A 22,916-nucleotide genomic window follows, 5' to 3' on the forward strand; every position below is an offset into this window, starting at 1 on the left:
GCCGTCGTGCAGAAGAACAGCCACAGGTCTTCATATCGCCACTCCGCCTCAATGCGATCAAATCAAGAGATGAAACCACTTGCAATCGACAGATAATTAAATTTGGAACAAGCTAAAGTCAATAGATCACCCGGTGATGCTGCATTCCCAATGTTCTAAGCGAATATTGGGTTACAGCCGCCTGTGGCGGAGAAACAGGGATGCTCGCCGCCGATTCCCGCCAGATTCAGACCGTCGCCTCCAGAAACGCCATCTACAGTCCGATCGACGTCAAATTTGGTGGAGATGATCTCAGGTATGTTGGGAATCTAATGGCACCGGAATCGTGAAGATCCAACGGTTGGATCGCCGGAAATGTCGCCGGAAACAGGAACTGGTCGGCGGAATTGCGTGACAGAACCTACTCCGACTTCTCAAGCTCGTAACTCACTCAATACTGAACGGATTGACGCGATTCCACTTCCTATAGAAAGCTTGGTTCGGTGGGAAGCGAACAGTATCAAAATCCCCAAAAGTTATGGCCGATTGACCCTTCGATTTAAGCTCGGATTGAGACTGGCTGTGGTAGGCCTGTTTCAACCGAATGCTCAAAAAGAGGCTCGATCATCCTCCAAACGACCCCCAAATCCATTCTCCTTCGCTTCGATCCTTCTTCAGATCATCCTCACGGATTCCAGAAGGATCCCACGGCATACAAACGAATTGGGAGGCGATTTACAGTCACTACAAGAGGAAATGACGCTGGAAAAACACACTTAGCTGTATTTCTGCTGAACGGACGATCAAATGCATCTCAGATCTTCACACCGCCGTGTAGGCATTGCGCGAAGGCTGGAGAATGCCTTCCGGATGGTGGATGACGCCTCTCGACACCCCTGTGGCTGAGGAGTCCGCACGGCATTCACCTTTGCTTCTGCTCGGGTAGACGATGAAGAAGACAACCCGCCGGCTGCTTGCTTCGTTTCACCTCCTAGTAGAGAAAACCAGCGGAGGGTGTGGGATAATGTCGGGTTGCCAATCCGCCATTGATGAATCTGAGGAGGCTGGAGAAGAACCTCAGATGTTTCACACAGAAATGGGGAGGAAGAAGAAGATGGAGGCGCAAGAAACGCGCGGGTGAAGAGAAACCTGTTTCTATTAGAAACTTTGTCCAAAAATCATTAACAACTTAGGGTTAACTTCACAAAGACACTATTTAAAGTGTAGCATGACTCGGTTCGGTCTATGTCTCGAACCGGGTCGGTACAAAACTGAAACATAACTAAAAATGAAACCGGTTCCTACTAAAAACGCTGGATTTGGATCGGGTCCTAAGACGGGATCCTGTCAAAACCGCTCCGACTGACCCGTAATGCTGTAATCACTCCGTCTCGGCCTGAAATGGTCGGCTTGGGGCTGAAAACTCCTCCAACTCAGTCTCGGTCCACTGGGCATGTGTGGCTAGGTCGGTCAGCTGGGCCCGGACAACTCCAGCTCACTGCATCGGCTAGCCTCCCTAAGAAAAATGTTGTCCTCGCTGGAATGACCTCCGTGCGTGATACCCTCGGAACAAGGATCGGCCACCCGCCCGAGTGCTGCTGCTGCTAGTGGTGATGGTGGTGCCCGCTCGTTAGCCTCTCTAAGGTTTCCGCTGTGCACTCTGATAGCGTCCTCGCTCGCTACAACCTCACAATGCTCCAGGTGACCTCCAGCGTCGACGCTCTCCTGCGCACGGCACCCGTCTGCGTCCTCGATGCCCGGTAGTCGGCGATGTCCCTCGGCTGTGCGCTCGGCCGTGCCCCGGAGTTGTGCTGCGCCTGTGGCCGGCAGTGGCATGCCTCCGACGATTACCTGGTGTGACGTTAGGCCTTGTGTGGCGTTATTAGCGCTACAAGCTGCACCATTCACAGTTAGTAAAGCCTCTCTGCCCCTTACACTCAGTGGCCAAGTCTCACCCTTACCAAGTCTCTCATGCCCATCTGGCGACAAAGGGTTCGCGCAGACAAGCTTAGCGCTATCGGCCTGTGGTAGTTGATGGGATTCGGCAGCAATCAAGGCTAGTCCCGGCCTAGTCCTAGGGAGTTCCGTATCAGCATCAAACACTTGCTGCTAGAGTTGCACTCCGATGAAGGGCAAAAGGGTAATTTCATTAGTTGACTGATGGATGCCGGAGACTTGGTTCGCCACATTACATGGTTTATATAAATATACATATATAATTATTTATATATATATATATATATAAAGATAACGAAAAGGAGGTATATGTAAACAGTTGGAATTCGGATCGGGTTTAAACTTCACTTGGATGACTTAATTGGATTTTGGGGTAGGCTCGGACCCTGTTTTGGAGTCGAATGATACCACTGAACCGAACCGGGACCCGCGAGCCTCACGTCCTACTTGGACTCAAACCGGGTAGAAGTAGAACCAGAAACGGACCCGAGAGAAAAGGAACCGCTCCAATCGAGCTCTAGTCTAAGTAAATCACCATCTCCATACTCCATTCGTCTCGACCGGCCCTTCTTGCGCCGACCAACGGCCATTTCTCAGTTGCCCCACCGAGGGAAAAAAAAAATATGCGAGCGAAAAACAGGGAAAAAATATTATTCGGAGTCCAAATGTTATCCCATATTGCTCGAAAGGACCTCGGCAGAAAACCCCACTCCAAGGAGCTGGTTGCGTCTTACGGCATAAGACATAAGAGGCGAAGAGAGGGTGGAATCCTTCCATCGTTCGTGAAAGGGGCGAAAGTAAGTAAGAAAATTGAATTATAGTTTCAAAATTTTGATTTGAAATTTAAATTTTTATACAGGTTAAACTAAAGTTTTCAAAAATCTATTGGTAAAACTTTCATTGTTTTTTTTAATTCGAGAGTTCAAATTTTACTCATAAATGGCTGGTTCTTAGTTAGAACGGCATTAAGTATGGTCCTTTCCTCTCGCCGACATGTTTATAAATTTGGTAAAGAAAACTTAAAGATATTCAGTTTAGTCAGATTCCACCCAAGAAAGAAAACGTGAAATCTCTAAAAGCATTTATATTTTGACACCCAAACAACAATTAGTTAGGTATATGGATGTGAAACAAAAAGTTACTTTGACATTTCCATGAAACTGGACGCCAACTTTAGTTAGTCGGGTTTGTGTCAGATCAAAGCTATTTACTTCTCGGCCTCAATAATCTGGGCAGTATTCCAAATGATTCAGTGTTCGGTATCTTTGTCATTCCTGGTTGTATCATTCTTTGGGCTTGAAAAGATTTTCAAAATCAAATGCATGTGATTTAAGCAGTAGTTAGTTGTGGATTAAATTAATTTATCTTATACTAAGTTGTGGATTAAGTTAACTTGGTCCCCTCAATTTTTTTTTTAAATTATAAATTTTAAAAATTTATTTACAAATTATTGTGGTTTATGTATGTTGTGTATTGTCCTTTATCGTGTTGTAATTTTTTGTGCGTGCAGTCGGCCCTATTTATTTCTACCAGTGATTAGTAGGTGATTACCACGGAATCCATTCTTAAATTTTCCACTTAACCATAGTTAATCCAGCTGAGGCTTTCGCATGAAAATATTGGTGAGAAGTGAGTACTGAAATGCTTTTTCCTGAAATACAAGCTTTCATCAGAATATTACTAAAAAGCTGACTTGGTAGGAAAAGCTTCGAGGAGAAAAAAAAAAGGAAAGGAGAAAATTAAATAAGAAGGAATATGGAGTTAGATCCGTCGCCCACAGTCCCCACGCGCCTCTTTCTCTCTCTCTCTCTCTGAAGGAAGAAGGAGGAGAAATCGGCCATGGCGAGGCTTTCGCAGCTAAGCGTGCCGCTCCAAGTGGCGGCGGCAGCGGTCGCTGGCTTCGCCGGAGTCACGATCATCTTCCTTTTGCTCTTCTTCCTATGCTCCGGCAGGAAGAAGGCCGCCGGTTCCCGGAACCTGCAGGCGCAGTCGGCCTCGGAATTCAGCAGCATCGCCTACCTCGGGCGGTCCCTCCACCGGATATCGATGCCAGAGCTGATCGCCGCCACGAACAACTTCGATAACTCCGCCGTCGTCGGCGACGGGAGCTTCGGCCTCGTCTACAAGGGCAAGCTCGCCGACGGCCAACTCGTCGCCGTTAAAAAGCTCAACACGGATGCTTTCCAGGTACTAGATCTAGATCTCCTCAGTCATTTTAACTGCATCCAGGCATTTAACCCGTTATTTTTGCCGCTATATTTTGGCCTTGCAAGCGAGTCCGTTTTTTTTCGATATTACATTAAAAATGGTCAATGACTCGAGGCGTTACTTACAAGCTATCGGCCAGTTGCCGACCTACATTTTATGCCTGCTTTCGTTTTTCATCTTCTCTTTTTGCCTGTTCTCAACGCGCCACCGCCTTTCTTTATTGACTCTTGCTGAATTTGGGCCATAGACGGGAAGAAAAATGAGCTGCGGAAAGCGGGAACCTGTTTCCCGCGCCCAAATCCTCGCGCTTATTGGCTTTCCTTTGACGCGCACTCGCTTTTAAAGGACTGGGCGATTTCACTGTGGGGCAAGAATAATCCACCCAAAATTGTGTCTCAATGAGCGTACACATTGATACATCTCGCCAACTGAATCAAACGGGGTAAAATTTTCGCCTTTAAAAAATCTCTCATTCTAAATCCGCTTTACAAAGGCTTGTTTCTTGGTGTGCGGGCATGGTGTCCGTATAGCATGAGCTCAACGACATTCTGTCTAACATTTTTTTTGTTTCAAGAGATTCATAAAAACTGATTTCCCTGCCACAAAAATTGAGCATCATGTTCTTAGAAATAAGTTTCCAATTCCTTTTCTGAAGCAATCTTTTCGAGATAAGTCATATTAGGCAAACATTTGCCAGCTGGCCCGTTTCCTGCATACATACAAGCAAAGTTTTCTGGCTTAATGTGGAAAAATTCCTTTTTTGGCACCATCTATAGTATCTCGATAGACATGGATCAAAATTTTTGCTCGCTCTACATCAATTACTTATTTCAGAAGGAAAAAAGTCACTGCATGGCAAAAAATAAAGAAAAAGGTCCGCTCTTGATGGCTTAAGAAAACATAAAAAGAAGTCAAGGCTAAGGTGTTTGACTCACAGAGAAAATTACACCAAATTTTTCGTGCTATCGGACGACTCTAACTTAATTACATGTTTTTTCTTGAAATTCCACTTTCGAGATTTTTTTTCTCCTATAACCAAAGTTAAGGTTCGCAGATTTCTTTGGGATTGCACTGAGACATAAGGATACATAAGGGGATCGAATACGAATCAAATATATTTTTAATTATATATTTGTTTTTTCTTATATTCTCATACTTTGGGGTTTGACCATGAACAAAGAAAAGTTATATCCGAATTTCTTTATATCCGAATTTGAATCTGAAATTCGATTTTACAATTTCAATTCCATCCAAATCTATTTTTTATATTAATATCCGAATCTGAATAGGTTTTGAACCTTGGCTGGTTTTCAAAATGCAAGAGCATTGAATATAGTTATATTTATTTAAAACTAAATCTGATTCAAAACTGAACAGATATTTATGCATATCTGAATCCAATCCAATGTCATTCCTTAATCCGATTTCTTAATCGAATGTTAAATTCTTTTTCATATTTGAATTTTTCAAAACGGTTTGATTGGATATTTATATCGGAAATATAAATCAGAGATATTGTGAGGATGTCAAAGGATGAGACTGCGTCAGAGACAGCCATGCATTATCCTATCGCCTATTGAGGTGTTGGATATTGGCCAATTTCATTTAGAGATGGATCAAATTTGAAAATAAACAAGGGAAAAGGGCATCTACATCTAAACAGATTTGGATATTCATGAAAATCGGATCTATATTAGATTCGGGAAGAAACACACTATCGAACCATAAGATGATTTTCTTATCCTGCTAACTATCTGGATCCAAATTCAAGTCAAATTTCATATACTATCTGAATCAATAATATCCCTAGTATCCAAAATTCAATCGTTATTGTCGGATATAAGATCCATCTGTTTCAAAATCTAATCACATCTCTCATATCAAAATACGAGGGATTCAAACACACATTATTTTTCCAAATTAAGTTGGAGTCTGAAATTTATATCTTACATAAACGAATATGCACCTATGATTGGATTAAAAAAATGATGACTGTTAGGGATCTAAGAGCCTCCTGTCTGAGTTACCATGAGGTTTGGATCTTGTTTTGATCCATTCATTATCAGATTCTTTGATGTCAAACATGGATTAGGCTGGAGTGCTAGGTCTAAGTTGAATGAGTATTGGCACTCCTAGGAAGTCTGGGTGTGAATCTTTTCACTGCCCTTGGGGTGGCCTTACATGCAACAGTTTTTTGACATTCAGCTATGCTTTCTTTTTTCATAAACAAAGTAATTAGCATAACAACTGCGCACCCATCCTTTTGGTCTTTAAAAAGATAAGTTACCTTCAATTTTCTTTCTTGTGAAAAAGCTAGTTTGATCATTGACCGGGATAAAAGCAATGAACTTCAATTCGAAAAGTTCAAAACTACATTGATTTAGACGTCAATCTTTATAAATCTCTTTGATTTGATTGTAAGATGATTTGCAATTCCCTTGCTGCTTATGCCAATAAATTGATTGCTCTTAACTATTAAAATGATTAAAACTCGGGCTTCGGCCTAACTTTGATTATTCTCAATACCGGCATCCAGTATGAACCCTGTGACGAAGAAATGCAGAGACAAGAGTCTCTATCAGCCATATTATTTAATTAACCAATAAGCCCACATCAGTTTTTGTCTACAGTCTTTTAATTATTTGAAATTTTTAAAAAAAAAAACATGACTTTTCTATTTTATCTTATAAATTAAGCGTCTAACCCGTTGACTCTGACTTGGTCTGCACATTGTAACTTGGCAGGGCCTCCGGGAATTTGAAGCCGAGATGGAAACACTGGGCAGAGTCAGCCATGAAAACATTGTCAAGATCCTCGGCTACTGCAAGTCCAGCGGTGACCGAATCCTTGTCTACGAATACGTCGCCAATGGCTGCCTCGACCAGTGGCTCCACGGCGATCCACCCACTCCAGTCTCTACCAGACTCACTTGGCCCATCAGGGTCAATCTCATCAGGGGTGTGGCGGCGGGGCTAGCCTACCTGCACGACGGCTGCCGGCCGAAGATCATACACCGCGACATCAAGGCCAGCAACGTTCTTCTCGACGAGGAATTCCAAGCCCATATCGCCGATTTCGGCTTGGCTCGGAGGGTCGACAACCCGAGCCACTCCCACGTCTCGACCCAAGTCGCCGGGACCATGGGCTACATGCCGCCGGAGTACAAGGACGGTCTCCGGGCTACGACGAAAGGCGACGTGTACAGCTTTGGAGTGCTCATGCTCGAAGTGGCCACGGGCAGGAGGCCCAACCTTGCAGTGGAGGAGAAGGAGAACGGAACGGTGAGGCAGGTCTGGCTCGTCGACTGGGCCCGTCAGCTGGTGGGTCAAGGCAGGGAGATGGAAGCCGTTGACCAGACTCTAACAGAGGATGGGCTCGAGCCACCTAGTGTCAAAGAGTTCTTCAGGATAGCCTGCTCGTGTATCACTGATAACCCTGGCGAGAGACCTCTAATGGCTGACGTTGTGTCTATGCTTGATCCTTTGTGATCTAACGTGCCACTTCAGGCACCCTATAGTCTCCATACAAAAGCATGTTTGATTGTATTTAGCAACTTCAACACGAAAATAATTAATCTAATAAAGAAGCAGTACGTTTATGAATATTAATGTATGGTCTGGGGATTTTGTGCTGGATCAAGTCAAGAGACGAGTCAGTTGGAACCAACTACGTCAAGCGCCTAGTTTCGGATACTGGTCCGGACCCGATACTGCCCAAAACTCTTTGGATCCAGAATTGCAAAAACTGCAAACCGGTTCCTGGATCTGCTCCACTCACATTTGGGTTGGTGGATGTTTGGTGCGCAGTAGGCAAAGCATGCAATCTTGACATACCATCTTCTTCCAAAGAACCAAATATAAAATTTGAAAGAATCACTTTCTGGTGGGATCACAGTTGGAACTGGGAAGAGCAGACTAAATCAATGCCGGACTATGGTTAATTAGTTGTATAAATAGAAAAATAATTGCAAAGCCAGTGTGCAATCAGGACAAATGGACATATAATAGATGGTACTTAAACATGGAGGCAGATACAAAATTACATAAACTGTTGATAGATATGTTATCAATTAAATAATTGAGAGTCAGATCAAATTTGGCAGTTTCAGCTAATTTCACATCTACCTTGCATGGTTGGTGCATTAATCAGTGTATATATGATGTAAACTGGATGCTCTTGAAACACTGTAGACGATCTCAGCATCGACACTTTGGCTTTAAAGACAAGACAGTTTTAATGGAGTACCAATTAACACTTAAGCATCTTTAAAATATATATACTAAAAATACTGCAGGTGAAGATAGAGATGTCAACGGATTTGATTTGAATCAGATATACTCTTAACTTAGTATGTATTTTTGGACTTTTACATATTTATATTCAAATATAAATGAAGAAAATTAGTATCCAAATCCGGAAAAGTTTTTTTTTTTTTAAATTGGCATCTGAATCCGAATCCAAAAGTTGAATGGAATCTAGCTGACTTTCAAATACAAGGGTTGGTTTTAAGTATCAGGCGTTTCTAATGGCCTTCAATCGATTATGGAAATCTGCAACGAACAATGGACGAAGATTTGGGGAAAGTTTCATGACGATGTCAATTTTTGTGTTTTCTTTTCTTGATATTTACTGGTGATTTGAAAATTATTTTATTTGCACGGCCTGCCAACTTGAGTTTATAGTTTTGATGGGCTCGAGGTAAAATCTCAGAATTTTTTTTTGTAAAAAATATCCAGTAATAAGTGCTGCAGAGAATTAAATAAAGAAAATAATTAGAGACTTGGATACCAGCCTGCTTTGCTTTTCTGCAGTGGGGAGGGGTAACCTACAAAGCTATGACGGTAATAACAGCATTTTAGTAAAGTAATTAAATACCTGACAAACATCAGTAAGGTTTGACCAGTGGCAAAGAACCTCTAAATGAAAATTAAATTAAAATTAAGAAAAAAAAATCAAGTCCTCAGGCAAAGGCAAAGGGACTTCATTTTCACTTCACATATTCTAAATTAATAACAAAAAAATCATAAAATATTTTTTGTTCATATAAAAATTGAATAATGAATCAAAATTGAATAGTTAATCTTCTTAGAGCTGTCTAATCTATTATGATGAAAAACAAAAAAAAAAAAGTATGGATGTGGGTCATTTATTCTTAATTTATATTTTTTTTGTTTGTTTTCATCTTAGGCTACTCTATACGAAAGCGCTCTCTCTCTCTCAATATATATATATATATATATATATATATCCCTAGGTGATTCTCCCTTTGTTGATCGTTTTCCAATATTTCGGCTATAATTGCTTTGTTGAAACAAGCGATACCTTTTTTTTTTTTTAATTCAAGGGCCTATGGCCATCTGCCAAAAACTGTGTTGATTTTTCAATTCTTTTTCTGCTATAGACTTACTTTTGCTGCTGGAAACTGTCTTAAATTAACTGATATTTTAACTTGACTGCTGTCAGAAACAAATGGAGTCGGTATGCACCGGCCTCAATAATGTTTCAAACTGTCTTTTGATTTTTATTAAACATGCAGAGAAGAAGAAAAAGAGTGCAACTGCCATGACCAGGAGGTGCTTGGAAGTCACATCCATTGTTTTCTCTTTAAAACAATAGACAAGCGTGTGTTCCAACCACTACCACTCTTAAGCTTCCTAATCCTACTCAAATCAACAAGAACTGAATCAATAACTAAAGCCACATTAGAACCTATGGATAGAAGTAATTCATAAAAAGCTAAAAGTGGATCAAATAGAAGAAAAAATATTTTTTTTTATCCAATTTGCTATACATCTAAAGCATGATTTCACTGTCTCTATACCTTCTCATTCAATACTCACTTTGAACCTTGAATGAGCAATAAAAAGAAGAAATTAAACCAGCCCAAGAGCTTGTGATTTTTTAGTGGAAAGAGATCTTATCTGTTGTTTCTTCTGCATCTTTCAAAATAACTCACTACTTCTGCTCTCGACCTGCTTGGGACTTGTGTCATTGGTAGCACTAATGGTGCCATCGTTGGGATTCAGCTTCCTGCTGTCATTATTACAAAAAAATCAATCTCAAGAGCATCATTTTGTCGAATAAAAGGCATATTGAATACCACCGGACCCTGTCAAGCATCGATAGTGTTCAGAAATGGATCGTGCCCTCAGACTGGGGGAATATTGCTCCAATCATTTCCCGGAGTGAAAAGATAGAATATGGTTTCTCTAAAAGGAAAAAGTAGACATTTTCAGGGAAAAAACGGAAAAGCTATTGTGGTACAATCAATTATTCCGGGCGACGACATATTGCAGTATGTGGCCAGAGCCTGTGGTACTTATCTGTCGATGGGGACTCTTTCAACCAGGAAAATTTCAGTCGTTGCAAGTAAAACATGAGCGTCCAATTTTTATTTTTTATTTTATTTTTATTTTAGCATTCAATGGTTTTGTCCACCTAATCTGGCCTTTTTCTAGTGTGTACTGAAAGTTCTCCAGAATCAGTCAGAAATTACAGAGACAATATTTCAGGCAAGAACACGTATATAATCAGCTAGAAGGTTCCCCCCACCAGGAGAAGAGAAGACTCAAAGAGTGAAGAAGGGATGAGTTCTGTGGATGAGCACCTTATCTTTATTGAATCTGATGCAACAGAGGAAGATGAAGGTAGGTTGGTTGAGTGCAGAATCTGTCAAGAAGAGGAAGAGAGGTTCAACCTTGAAGCCCCCTGTGGCTGTTCTGGAAGTGCCAAGGTGTTCACATATGTCCATTTCCCCATCCTCCTTTCAATTCCTTTTCCTTTCGATTTCCTTGCGGTTGTTGGTTTCAGTATGTTATTTTTTTGTTTAGCTCCTGAATCTTTCTTGCTGCTTTTGGTATCAGTATGCACACCGGAAGTGCGTGCAGAGATGGTGCAATGAGAAAGGAAACACTGTTTGCGAAATTTGTTGCCAGGTAAGGATGCAAACTGAGTTTCAGGTTGTTTAAGATGGGTTCTCGTTCTAGTCACAGTGCAGAGCCAGAGAGCAAGATAATTTGCAGAAAAAGAATTGCTGGGAAACAACTTTTTGTTATGATAATAAAATCATTTTTTCCAGGGTTTCTTCTATTACATAATTTTTGTTCAGATATGCCAATATGTTTTCAAGAATTTCTGAGGAAAATCGGATTTTTTTCAAATATCATTAAGCCTTCCTCGCGAATTTTCCTGAGAAGCGACTATAAGATTCCAAACGGTCTCGATTATGACTTGAATGTGAGGTTAACTGGTTAATCTTTTTGTTATTTTCTTTACTGTTTGTTTCTTTTGCTTTTATTTCTTACTTTTGTAGCCATATGAGAGTGGGTACACGGTGAATGTTCAGGAAGAGAGATATGCTTCACTTGAAATCAGGTCTTCATCTTCATCTTCTTGTTTCGTTTATGAATTGACCATAAGCATCATCCCTGGTTTCGATTGTTTCTGATTTTGAAACTGCAGCGAGGAATTTGTTGGGGAGCGAGTTCTGGCTGGAGATGATGAGGACTACTTCGAGAGGAACACGATAAAGGCCGCGGCTGCTTGCCGTTCCGCTGCAATAATGGTATGACACTACTTACTAGTCTCAATCTACAGGAATTTGATAAGCATCGTATTTTTCTTTCGAAATGCGTTCAGTTCTAAGTTTATGAGAATCGTTTTCTAAACTTACAGAACAATTTTCAGTAGAACCATTTTCTCATATGATTGCAAATGTGAGGAGCTCCTGGTTACAAGGCTTCCTCGAGAGAATCGAGTCCCCAACTCAGAGAGAACGGAAGTCACAGAGTAAAATGATCTAAAAGCGTCTTGAATCGCGTCGCAGAATGCTTCCCGTATAATTGAAACTTGAAGCTAGGCACATGAACCAATTGAAAACTTCCACTCCAAAAAGTAGTTGGCAGTTGTTGAAAATATATAACATAAAATAGGAAAAAAGAAAACAGACAACCAGACGAGAACATGAAGAAGAATGGTCCACATATCAGCCCCTAGTGGTGGTGTTACTGGTGTAGCACATGACCACCTGCCACCAGGCCAGCAGGTTTTTTATTTTTGAGGCGGCGAAAGCTGCAGAACACAGCAGAGAAATGAGTCTCTGCTAAAGTCTATACGAAAGCCGCTCTTGACCAGGCACCAACTAATGAATGAGCAGGCTGCTATCTTAGTTTCTGCCTCTGCTTGTTCGGTGCGGAAAAGCTAGTCGTCGCAGAGGGAAAGGCAGATCTAGCTGGGTCCAAGGATCTGGCCCTGACAGAGCTACTGGTCATGGACCCAGGTAGGACCCCTGATCAGGTGGATGCGGTATAAAGCTGTGGTGAAGAGACCAACGAGAGAAAGAGAGGGAGACTGGTTATCAGGGCTGAGCATCATAAACCATGGTTTAGATTCAGGGCCATTCATGAAAATATATGACTAAGATTCAAGAACATTTCGGCTTTTTCATGTTGGTGACTTACTCTCTGCCTGATTGTATGGAATAACGAGTAATCTTTTATTTCTTGCAAATTTTTGGCAGCTGATGGCTCTGCTGCTCCTCCGCCATGCTTTGTCTGTAGTAGTGGAAAACACCCAGGAAGATGCGACACTCTTTTGCATGGTAAGCATGTTCTTCTTTTTCTCTCTCTGTACACAGAGCTAGTATTAGTACGGCTAATGCACCTGAATAATGGGTGGCCCAGAAATGCATGTCTATTTGGCCAATATGTATAATTGGCATTCGATTTGCATCCAAAATAGCCATCATTGTTCATGTCCGACTCGTTTGAGATGAAAGTATTGCGATTACATTACATTGTTTAGAACTTTAGACTGTTCTCAAGCACCGCGTCTTTTCCATCTATTGTTTTAAAACTGTAGCCTGTTCTCAAGCACCCCGTTTTTCCTTCCTTCTTTTTGCAGTTTGTTCTAGTTAGAGCGGGAGGGTTTTTGCTTCCTTGCTACTTAATGGCGAGAGCACTCAACATCCTGCAAAATCGAAGGCAGCGGAGGGTGAGAATGTTCAACACACGAAACACAAACATTTGTTTATATAACATCTGATGGAAACAATTCTGCGTCTTGTCTTTCCAGGATAGATCATGACCCACAGGCGGTTCGGTTAGACTTCTTGAAATATAATCGCCAGGTTGGTAGCTAGTGAGATTCTCTCGTGGTTAACAATGAGGAAGGCGTCGTAGCATCAAAATTGGCTACCAGAACGGGGCCAGCTTTGCTAGTGCTGCCATACAACTGCTCAAAATTTGACCATACTTTTCAGAACCATGGAAGAGGAGGCTAGAAAATGTTCTTCATACTCGGCCCCTTATTGGCCGCAAGCACATGCAATGCAATTCACTGTTTACATGTATGTAGAACAATCAGACCATTCTCCCCAGTGTTAGGCTTCGCGCACAATTTGTATCTCAGAAGTGGAGAAAATGTAAATAGAAAGGAAGATTCAGTCTCAATACTGCTGCCTGTCTAGACACCGGATACGTACATGGTCTCTGTGTGTGCGCGGGCATGTGCAGTCTGTGTATCTCCACCTAGGCTCGAAATGATGTCCTTTTCCCCAGTAGCATCTACGTTTCAATGCATTTATCAATTTTCAAGAAGCAAAACAAAACCTGCAGAGTTTCACCGTTAGCGCATGGTAATCATTTATACCACAGATGAAATCAATGTATTTCCATCATAATGAGTATTTCCATGTAACGTATCAACAAAAATCTGACTAAATGTGCATCCATCCGTTCCATTTTGATAGTTGGACCCCTGAAGGGAAATTTGATTCAAACTTGCTGGACTTTCTAAGAGTTGCAAATTGACAGAAGATTTGATTTTGGGACCCTTCACGCTTGATAAAATTTGATCTTGACTCTTCAGTTCCAGATTATGAGGACCAATACAATGTTTAGATAAACAAATCAAGATGCGTCAATAAATAAAAAACTACTTTTAGGTCATGCCATCATCAGCAGTTAGAATCAAGTAAATTCTCGTGGTCTTCGACCTTCACATGTACTTCATCCTGCGACAACCTGCTGGAAGTGCTTGATACATTCTTGATAATGGAGAAGTAGAGATCAAACTCTGCTTTCTGTTTAGAACAGCAAGCCTCAATCCACTTCTCTGCTACACTGGTTGAGACGCTATCTTGACTGTCTTTTTCGAGATCTTCAATTGCTGGTCTTATCTCATCATATAGAGAATCTAGTTGGGCTTTAGCCAGGTTTCTAGCTTCCTGCAGAAGTTATCATGCAATGAAAGCAATTAGAAGTAGAAGCAAGAAAAAGGGCATGATTATCAGCCAAAATATTTGCACCACTCTTCAGTGCAAGGTGTTTGGAAGCTTCAACGTGATAGATATAATAGCTGTGGGAAAAGTGGAATTGGTCTACAAGGCATCCCAGATATATAAACTGCAATTGCCTTGGCATATGGCCGTCACTAGAACCTCATGCACTTGTCACTTAATGAGCTGGTCCTATGTATGTGGCTCAAACTTATCTTCAAGTCTTCTTGTGCCTTTAATATCCAACTGAGTGTCCAACTTTCACATTTACGACATCTCTAATTAAGTCAAACCACTTCAGCTACTTTTAAGATCCAAATTCCTTAAGTCTATACCCACTACTAGACATTGTTGAATGATTTTTTGTTGGCCAAGAATATAACAATGATAAAACTTTTAACTTGTACTTGAAAAATCTAAACTTTGTATTTAGAAAGGCAGCAAAAAACATGTATAAACTATAAAGTATACATGAACAAATACTTGTATATATTTATGTTTTTGCATGTTAAATTTTGTTTTTGTGTCCATATCTCTGTTGCAATCCATTCATGTAGCTATTCACAAGTGAATGACTACAGATTCAATAAAGAAAAGAAAATGCAAGAAACAATAAACCTACCTACCATGCATAAAATGCCATAATCAACAGGCTAAGTCAAAATATTAAACTCGAGAAACCATAAATAGTTAATTAAACATCTAACAGGAAAAGAAGTGACAGTAACTTAGCAAAATCTAGCAAGAATTTTGACAAGATAATGTTCTGCAGCAAGAAACAACAATGCGCCAACCCAGATTATTTAGATCAAGAAAATTATATGAAGCAAATTTAGAAACCATAAGGTCTGCAAAAGTTTTACCTCGTAAGCCAAAATTTCTTCTTCTGCTTCTTTTGATAGTAAGAGCTGAGTGATAAGCTTTACATTGACTTGCTTCTGAGTGACAGCTTTTGATCTTCCACCCGAATGACACACTGAGCTTTTATTTTGGCCAGGCTCAGTTTTATAATTGTCAGATGTATTGTTACTTTGAATATGAGATGCATTTGTATCAGAATCTTGCGATTGCATCTTTGAATCTTCATCTTCCTCTAATTTTATCTTCTCATCTTCATCTTCCTCTAATTTCATCTTCTCATCTTCATCTTCCTCTAATTTCATCTTTTCATCTTCATTCTCCTCCGATTTCATCTTCTCATCAACAATGTCGCCATCCATCAAACCTGAAAATTAAGAATCTTATATTCAACACCTCAGAGCATCAGAGACTATTCCAGGGATAAATCAACACCGATTTCAAGTAAATTACCATTTTGTTTTTCATTTAACCAACTAGAATCTTCCAACGAATCCATAGGCTTCAGGAGCCTTGTGGATGGTCCATCATCTTCAGAATCATAGAGGGGGATGTTCTCAATAGAGAATCTAACCACATGAAAAGAACATTTCCTCAGAAGAAAAAGAAAGGAAAGCGTAACATGTTACTGTACATTTAAAATCTAAACAATTAGATGATGCATCATACAATTATCTTTCTCCCTCTCTTCAATATGCACAATGAGAACACATGCATTACCATGTCTCTGAATATTATTTTATCTTAAAGTTAATAGCTCACCCACACCTAAACCCTGTGGACCATTTCCCTGTGACCCCACCATCAAGATCTAGACAAGCTTAGGCTTCCGCAAGGGGTTCATCCACAGAGGCCAAACTGCAACTGCGCATCTGATGATGCCAATCCCCCTTTCATGTAATCACATAAAGTGGCAGAAAATACAGTGATTTTTTATCAACTAGAACGATAAGTTCTAGTAATTGATTATACTAAGTACTATATGACGAGAGAATTGATAAAAGATCTTCAAAACGGCACATACAATAACAATGACTAGTAAATCACCTGTAATCATCATCCTCCCAAAGATAAGTGTCCTCCTGCATATATGCATGAAGATCAATAACATTGACAAAACTAGAAGCATGTACTATATATAGAAGGAGAGAGAGAGAGAGAAGTAGAAGCTAGTAAAAGAAACTGCTTTCTTCAATTAGCATACTCAAACCAGCCAGTTGACAAGAGCAAAAATAAAAACACACACACACACAGAGAGGGCAGGGGAAGTATGATGACAACAGAAAAAAGAGAATTTTACTATCCAGATAAATCAAATTGCATGGGCAACATCTGTAACACAGTTAACAAATGTATCAACGACATGCATGTTCCTGCTGTTTGGTGAGAGGAATTTCCTATAGAACATTAGATCTTATTGAAAAAGTTTACCTGAAAGCCACGAGATTTTGCCCCAAGAAATCCAGAACAAGATGCTGCTCCACAGAGGCAACGAACCTTGGCACCACCATACCATTCAAAATTATAATCATATGAGAGTTCTGTACCATATGAAATGTTCTGCCTTGCAAAAATCCCAACTCTTAATTCCCCCAGAACAGTCCACTTCCTTGTTACACAATTCGGCTCACTGCACTCTCCAAAGAAATGGAAACCGTGAGTTAAAGAAGAGCATCAACACACACATATAGTTAAAAAATTGCAATAAATCTTCAAGCAGAAATATGGAGTTCATCCTTTCAAACACAGAAACACAATCAGCTATAAGTTGAATATGCATTTGCTACACAAAAAGATCACAATTCATTCATTAGAAACTGAACTACAAATGAAAGCTACAGAGTTAAACATCCCAAATAAGATGTTAGGGAAAATCTTAGAATTTATGACAAAATATGTAAAGTTTAAATTTTGTTCCAATCCGGTCCTTCCTTTTCAGTTAATGCTCACCATGAGTGGTTGATGAATCGAGCAAGGCTTCCTTTTCTGGTGGCATCAACCAGCTCAGAAGCATCCAAAGAAATAATAAATGCATCTTTAAGTCCTATAACATACCAGTCACACTGTCAGAGATACATTCTTCATTCCCAAAGGAAAAGGAAATTTCAGTGCAATCTTGATGGAAATTATCCATTACCATCTTTTTCATATATCTCAGACCTCCTCTGCGCCTCTTCCCATGTAATTACTTCTCCACAGTATTCAATAACTAACTGACCAGCCTGAATAAGTTAAAAAAGAATAAGGGCGTGAACTTACATTTCTGTTCATGATAATTTATACTGTGAAGACTATGTTTCTTCTTTTCCTTTGTCTTGAAATTGCACATGCTAAAAAATATCCAGCATTTAAAAGTTATCAAGTAGACTATAGGAATATACGACTTTTACCTTTATATTCTCATCAGCCAGAAGGCCCCATCCACGACCATCAGTTTTAAGCAGTTTAGTTTTTACATATTGACATTTCTGGAATCTCTGCAAAATAGGTGCATATATGAATCAGAAATATAGAGACACAGACAGAACATGTTAGCACAATCCTGATAAAGACTCCATGCTTATGACCAAATATGTTCAATAGCAAGATAATCTCACTAGTAAAATCCTGCAAATACAAATTCAAGGTTGGTTTTTGAAAATTATTAGGTTTTCTTTGAAAAGTTTATAAAAAAAAAGATTACAAACAAAAATACATGGTAAGAGCCTAACTCTGTATGTATATACATATATATAGAGTACACACACAGAGATCTGGCAGCATGCTTGAGAGGCCAGATGGATGGAGGACATAATTAGTCTTAGTTGGCGCAAAAAGGAAAAGAAAGATGATAGAAAGTAAAAAAAAAAAAAGACAGAATGGAAGCAGAAGATAGAAAGGAACAAGCATCAAAACTAAGTTGTGAAAATCAGAAGTCAGCTTGAGTATATATATATATATATATATATATATATATATATATATAAATATATATAAAATATAATATAATAGTCACAGAAACGCGTTTTTTAAAAAAAACACGAAAAAGCCCGATAAATTAAATGGCCATTTAAAACTTTAAAAAACACGTTTAAAAAAAAACGTTAAAAATGAAAAAATGTGTTTCTTCGTGTTTTATTTTCACTTTTTTCATTTTTTTATGCCAAACAGTCTTTTTTTCATTTTCTATTTTCTATTTGTTGCAAATCTACTTATCTTTTAATGTCTGTGTTATTAGTTTATCACTTATTTTATTTTCCCCCTATTTTTAGTTTTTTAAAATTTTTAAAAATTTACCATATTTTTCCCTTTTTTTCAAGCTCACTGTATTATACCCGAGAAAAACCTCGTCGTTTAAAACTCCGAGACTTATTTGTGACTATGCGAAAAAAACGCATTAAACGTTTTTAAAGTTTTTTTTAAAATCGCGTTAAACGTTTTTAACGTTTTTTTTAAAACAACGCATTTTTTTAAGTTTTAAACAGCAATTTAATTTATCGTGTTTTTTTCGAAAAAACGAGTTTTTTGTGACTATGATATATATATGTGGGATGATTCAATGTTGCCAAAGGCTAGATGGCTAAAATTTAAGGTTTGCTACTAGATAACAGTCACTACATTGGAATTAGCAACAGTTTATAGTGTGGCGATGGTTAATAGTGGCTTTAGTGACGATTTATGGATTTTCAAATTTTAGCCATCCAACAACTATCCAACATCCAGCAGCATTGACTTTATATATATATATATATATATATATATATATATATATGTAGCTGTTTGCAAGTAGCCAAAGCAACTAGGTAGTTAGTTAGAAAGTGGAAATAGTAGCCTACGCAGGTAACTAATTAATTAGTTAGAAATTAGGAACTGAGAGCTCGTAACATACACGCACGCACACATGTCATACATAACGTTTTGCAATAATTTCTTCTCACTTTAGTACAAGTATCTTTCTGCATTAACGCAGAAAGAAACCACATTTAGCCTCAACATGGCATTAAAGCTCAAAACACGAGGTACATGGTAATTGTAGATATGGAACAGCTTATAAAGAAAAATTCAAAGCTAATGACATGAATCCAACAAAGCTTACTTTGCAAAATCAGAAGTCAACTCAGGTCAATCAAGAACACCCTAAAAAGATTAATAAGACTGGTCAGACCAAGTCGGTTTACTAAAATAAAATTGATAAGGAGTTTGTGTGTGTGTGTGGGTGATAATACACAACGGAGATAAAAAAACTACAGACTTTCATGTTATACAGCGCATAAGATATAAATACACCTTCACATTTTGGAGCACAGAAAACGCATGTAGAACTTAATGTTGTAGAGGAAAGGAACATATACACTACAGAGCATGAAATAAAAGAAAACAAAAAGTATGTAAATAGGTAGAGCTTCATCTTTTACAGGACAAAAAACATATATACAGTTACACATTTAGACCTTAACCTTTTGGCGAGAGAGAGAAGAGAGAGAGAGCCAAAAATGATAGAAAGCTGGAGAAGCTAGGTCATAAGTTGAAATACAAGGTAAAGGCAAAAAAAAAGGAAAAAAAATCTATCTATAACATCTATAATTATCTAAATCAAATACGATGTTAACAAATTCACATTTGACACTTGGAAGATCGTCTTATTTTAGAAAGGACTCAAAATCACATTTGACATTGTAGAAAGGCATCATGTTTTAAAAAGGGCTTATATCAATGACTAGTCAGCCAACTCGAATGGCCCCACTTCACTTGAAGGCAGAGACTAATCAGGTGAACTGGCACCTAGCCTGACTAGCAACTAGATGGACTGTCTAATCACTATCTGACAATTAAGGCATTGAATAATTTTTTCTTCTTCTGAAAAAAAAAAAAAAAAACTTAACACAGCCACTTTATCAACAATATCTTATCATAAGATCCTACTACATTTTCTTATGGTTGCTGCAGGTCCAGCAACACTTATCAGAGATTCATATAATGAAACACTGTAAATGTTGAAATATACTATAGACAAGCCAATCGGGCTAATCCACCTCAGCATTAGCCACTAAAATCTTGAAATCAGTGAATTGTAATGTATCATTTAATAGCACTAATCATATAATGACCTTTTGTAATTAACCTGATTCTTGCAATATTCGCCACAAGGACAGAACCCAGGCGTACATTCTGTGCTTGTCAATACGTTCAGGCACCTTTCACCGCATGCACTTTCAGGATCATCAGCAATATATTTGCAATTGCATATAGGAATATCTTGTTTCTTTTGCTTTAGATGCCTGAGCAGGACAGAAAATGAATAAGCAAACTATTTCATCAGAAAGAAAAAACAAAAAAAACAAAATAGTTGCCTCCTGAGAGGAAAAATGAGATAATACATGTATGAAGGAAGTTAAGAGCTGCAAAAAGAAAAATGGACAAAACTCAAACATGAACAACTACCATGAGAACTTCGGCAAATAAAATCATAAAACAGCATACATCTCCGCCCTGACCAAATCTTTTCGTGAGAGCAGTAAGGAAAACATCAAGTTAAAATCATGTAAAATTTGACTCATGTAGTAACAACATGAGGATTCACAGAGTTGAATGATGAGGACTACATCATTTGATGTAATTACATGCATGAAGCACATCTTGGCATGAAATCAGCAACAGTATGAAGCCAGATACATGAAGCACAAAATTTTGAGTTCCTTCTCACAGTTTAGTCCACATAATGGGTCAGCGGCTTCCACATAAAGGTTTCCAAAGGAAAATAACACCTCTCCCAGTCCCTAGATTCATTGACAACTCCAGTGATTTGGCTTTTAGGTGCTCTTTATAAAGAAAATGCCAACAATTGGGAGTTCTTCTGTAAAACTTGTTATTGACCAAGAATATCATTGTATCCACACTTGGACTATCTCTTCCATGGACAAACCCAAGAAAATACACAGCATCATCCTACCACTATGCAGATGAAGATGCCAAAATAATATAGACAAAAAAGTAGCCCGACCAATAGCGTACATTTCTGATCAGCGGAAAAAAAAGGTCTACATGCTTCCAAATACCTTGGAAGCAGATGAAGAAACAACAATTTTGGAACAATGTCTTTATGCAGGAAGTTTCTTGACTACATACGTTTTTAGTTCCGTGATATGGACTCAGATATCAACATATTTCTGAGACTTAGAGGCTGCAGTCGAGTTGGAGCTGGAGGAGAAGGGAGACAATCCTCGCAGTTACACGAAAAATTTCAAGGACAGGCACTTCCGATAAGGGATGGATGCACCCAAGCAACACGCCTCCGCTCTAGTCGCCTACGTTAAACAAAAGGGCCGCTGCCTTATCAGATTGGGCTGCAACAGTACTTTACTTTCGTCGAAAAGATGAACAGAAAAGGAAGCCGCAGCAAAACCTTCTACGACTATTCATGGCACCAGAGAAGTGTAAGGTACGTGGTTACTCGAAATACTTGATGACCCAAATCTAAATTATTCTGATAATAGAGATGAGCAACTTTGCTTTTCAAATAGCGCGAAGCCCTCTAATTCTACATTAATTTCGAATTCACAAAATTCTTTATAGACGATAACTTGACCCACTGCGCATTATTTTGCAGCTCACACCATAAAATTTGTAAAACGAAATGCTAAGTAAAAGAAAACTTGAGAGCCAACAAACTCACTTCCTATGCAGAAATTCGTTCCTCTCGATGTGCTTAAAATGCGCCGGCATATCGCCTTGTCCATCCTGAGAGAAGACCGTAACAATACGAGAGACCAGAAAATTCATCAAACCATAAGAAAGCAAAGAGGACAAATGACATAACATGAAGCGATCGATTAAAAGACCCTTCGCCAAAGAGAGAGGTATTTACCTTCTGCATCCTGAGAAAAAAAGGGAGATAAACCTTGCTCCTATTCCCTTCGGAACGAAGGAGTCCGAATTTTTTTCGTTTCCAAAATTTGGGCTTCGCATGAGGAAGAAGCGCCGAGGCAGAAATGGCGCCTGTTTCTCGATAGCCCTAACGGGCAGAAACCGCGAAGGGTCCGACTCTTCTCTTTTTTTTCCACTAATTGTAATTCCAGAATCCGACGAGGATTTCCGAATTTATAATGAAATGTTTTACGCGCCAAAAAAAAAAAAAAAACGGAAGGCAAACAGAAAAAATAAAAAAACTCCCTTTGTATTCAAAAAGTTTGACAGTGGAAAAACTTGTTCCTATTTCTTGAATCCGTGTCAAACATTAGGACAACGTTATAGGACATTGTATTATGGTGTTTTATGAATATGTTTTAATTTTTTAGATGGATTGCCAACCTGTCTGATAGAGTTGTTTGGTAGTAACATATTATTCAATTGTTTCATTTATTCACATTAAAATTTACGGCAAGTTTATGGAATGATGTATGACAGTGCTTTATAAATCTATCAAATTTCGAGAGTAAATGCATGAAATAATATGTTACTATTACAATCACCACACAACTATATATAGTCACAATTCCCTCATAAAAGCCTAAATTTAAGCTTTTAATAATGTTCAATTTTACAATGTGTTCTTAAGTTGCGTCAAATTGCATAAAGGACCCAACCACTATAAGCTTTTAGAAAGTGATTGAAAATACATAAAACTCAAGTTGCTTTTAAAAAAGGGGCTAAGATATAACAT

The 22,916-nt window shown here is 38.9% G+C and overlaps 4 protein-coding genes across 4 annotated transcripts in view; 3 read left to right on the top strand and 1 right to left on the bottom strand.

The window, feature by feature from the left end:
• Positions 1–22,916, top strand: part of LOC116264551 (cellulose synthase-like protein H1) — a 115,860-nt gene that overhangs the window by 37,255 nt on the left and 55,689 nt on the right. The window lies entirely within an intron of this gene.
• Positions 3,702–7,745, top strand: LOC116263842 (phytosulfokine receptor 2-like). The gene is made up of 2 exons (XM_031643637.2): positions 3,702–4,122; positions 6,888–7,745. The coding sequence occupies exons 1-2, from the start codon at positions 3,775–3,777 to the stop codon at positions 7,629–7,631; spliced, it is 1,092 nt and encodes a 363-aa protein (XP_031499497.1). The 5' UTR covers positions 3,702–3,774; the 3' UTR covers positions 7,632–7,745.
• Positions 10,479–13,592, top strand: LOC116264478 (uncharacterized). Its single transcript, XM_031644745.2, has 7 exons — positions 10,479–10,876; positions 11,007–11,078; positions 11,456–11,517; positions 11,605–11,707; positions 12,662–12,742; positions 13,045–13,134; positions 13,216–13,592. The coding sequence occupies exons 1-7, from the start codon at positions 10,730–10,732 to the stop codon at positions 13,225–13,227; spliced, it is 567 nt and encodes a 188-aa protein (XP_031500605.1). The 5' UTR covers positions 10,479–10,729; the 3' UTR covers positions 13,228–13,592.
• LOC116264477 (histone-lysine N-methyltransferase ASHH1-like) lies at positions 13,949–22,331 on the bottom strand. Its single transcript, XM_031644744.2, has 11 exons — positions 22,122–22,331; positions 21,930–21,994; positions 20,379–20,535; positions 17,668–17,754; positions 17,415–17,499; positions 17,228–17,321; positions 16,709–16,907; positions 16,325–16,359; positions 15,731–15,846; positions 15,283–15,644; positions 13,949–14,368 (listed from the first exon to the last, which is right to left on the bottom strand). Exons 1-11 carry the CDS (start codon positions 22,128–22,130, stop codon positions 14,099–14,101), a joined length of 1,479 nt encoding a protein of 492 aa, XP_031500604.1. The 5' UTR covers positions 22,131–22,331; the 3' UTR covers positions 13,949–14,098.

This window comes from Nymphaea colorata, chromosome 11, assembly GCF_008831285.2.
Source record: "Nymphaea colorata isolate Beijing-Zhang1983 chromosome 11, ASM883128v2, whole genome shotgun sequence".
Taxonomy (NCBI): Eukaryota; Viridiplantae; Streptophyta; class Magnoliopsida; order Nymphaeales; family Nymphaeaceae; genus Nymphaea; species Nymphaea colorata.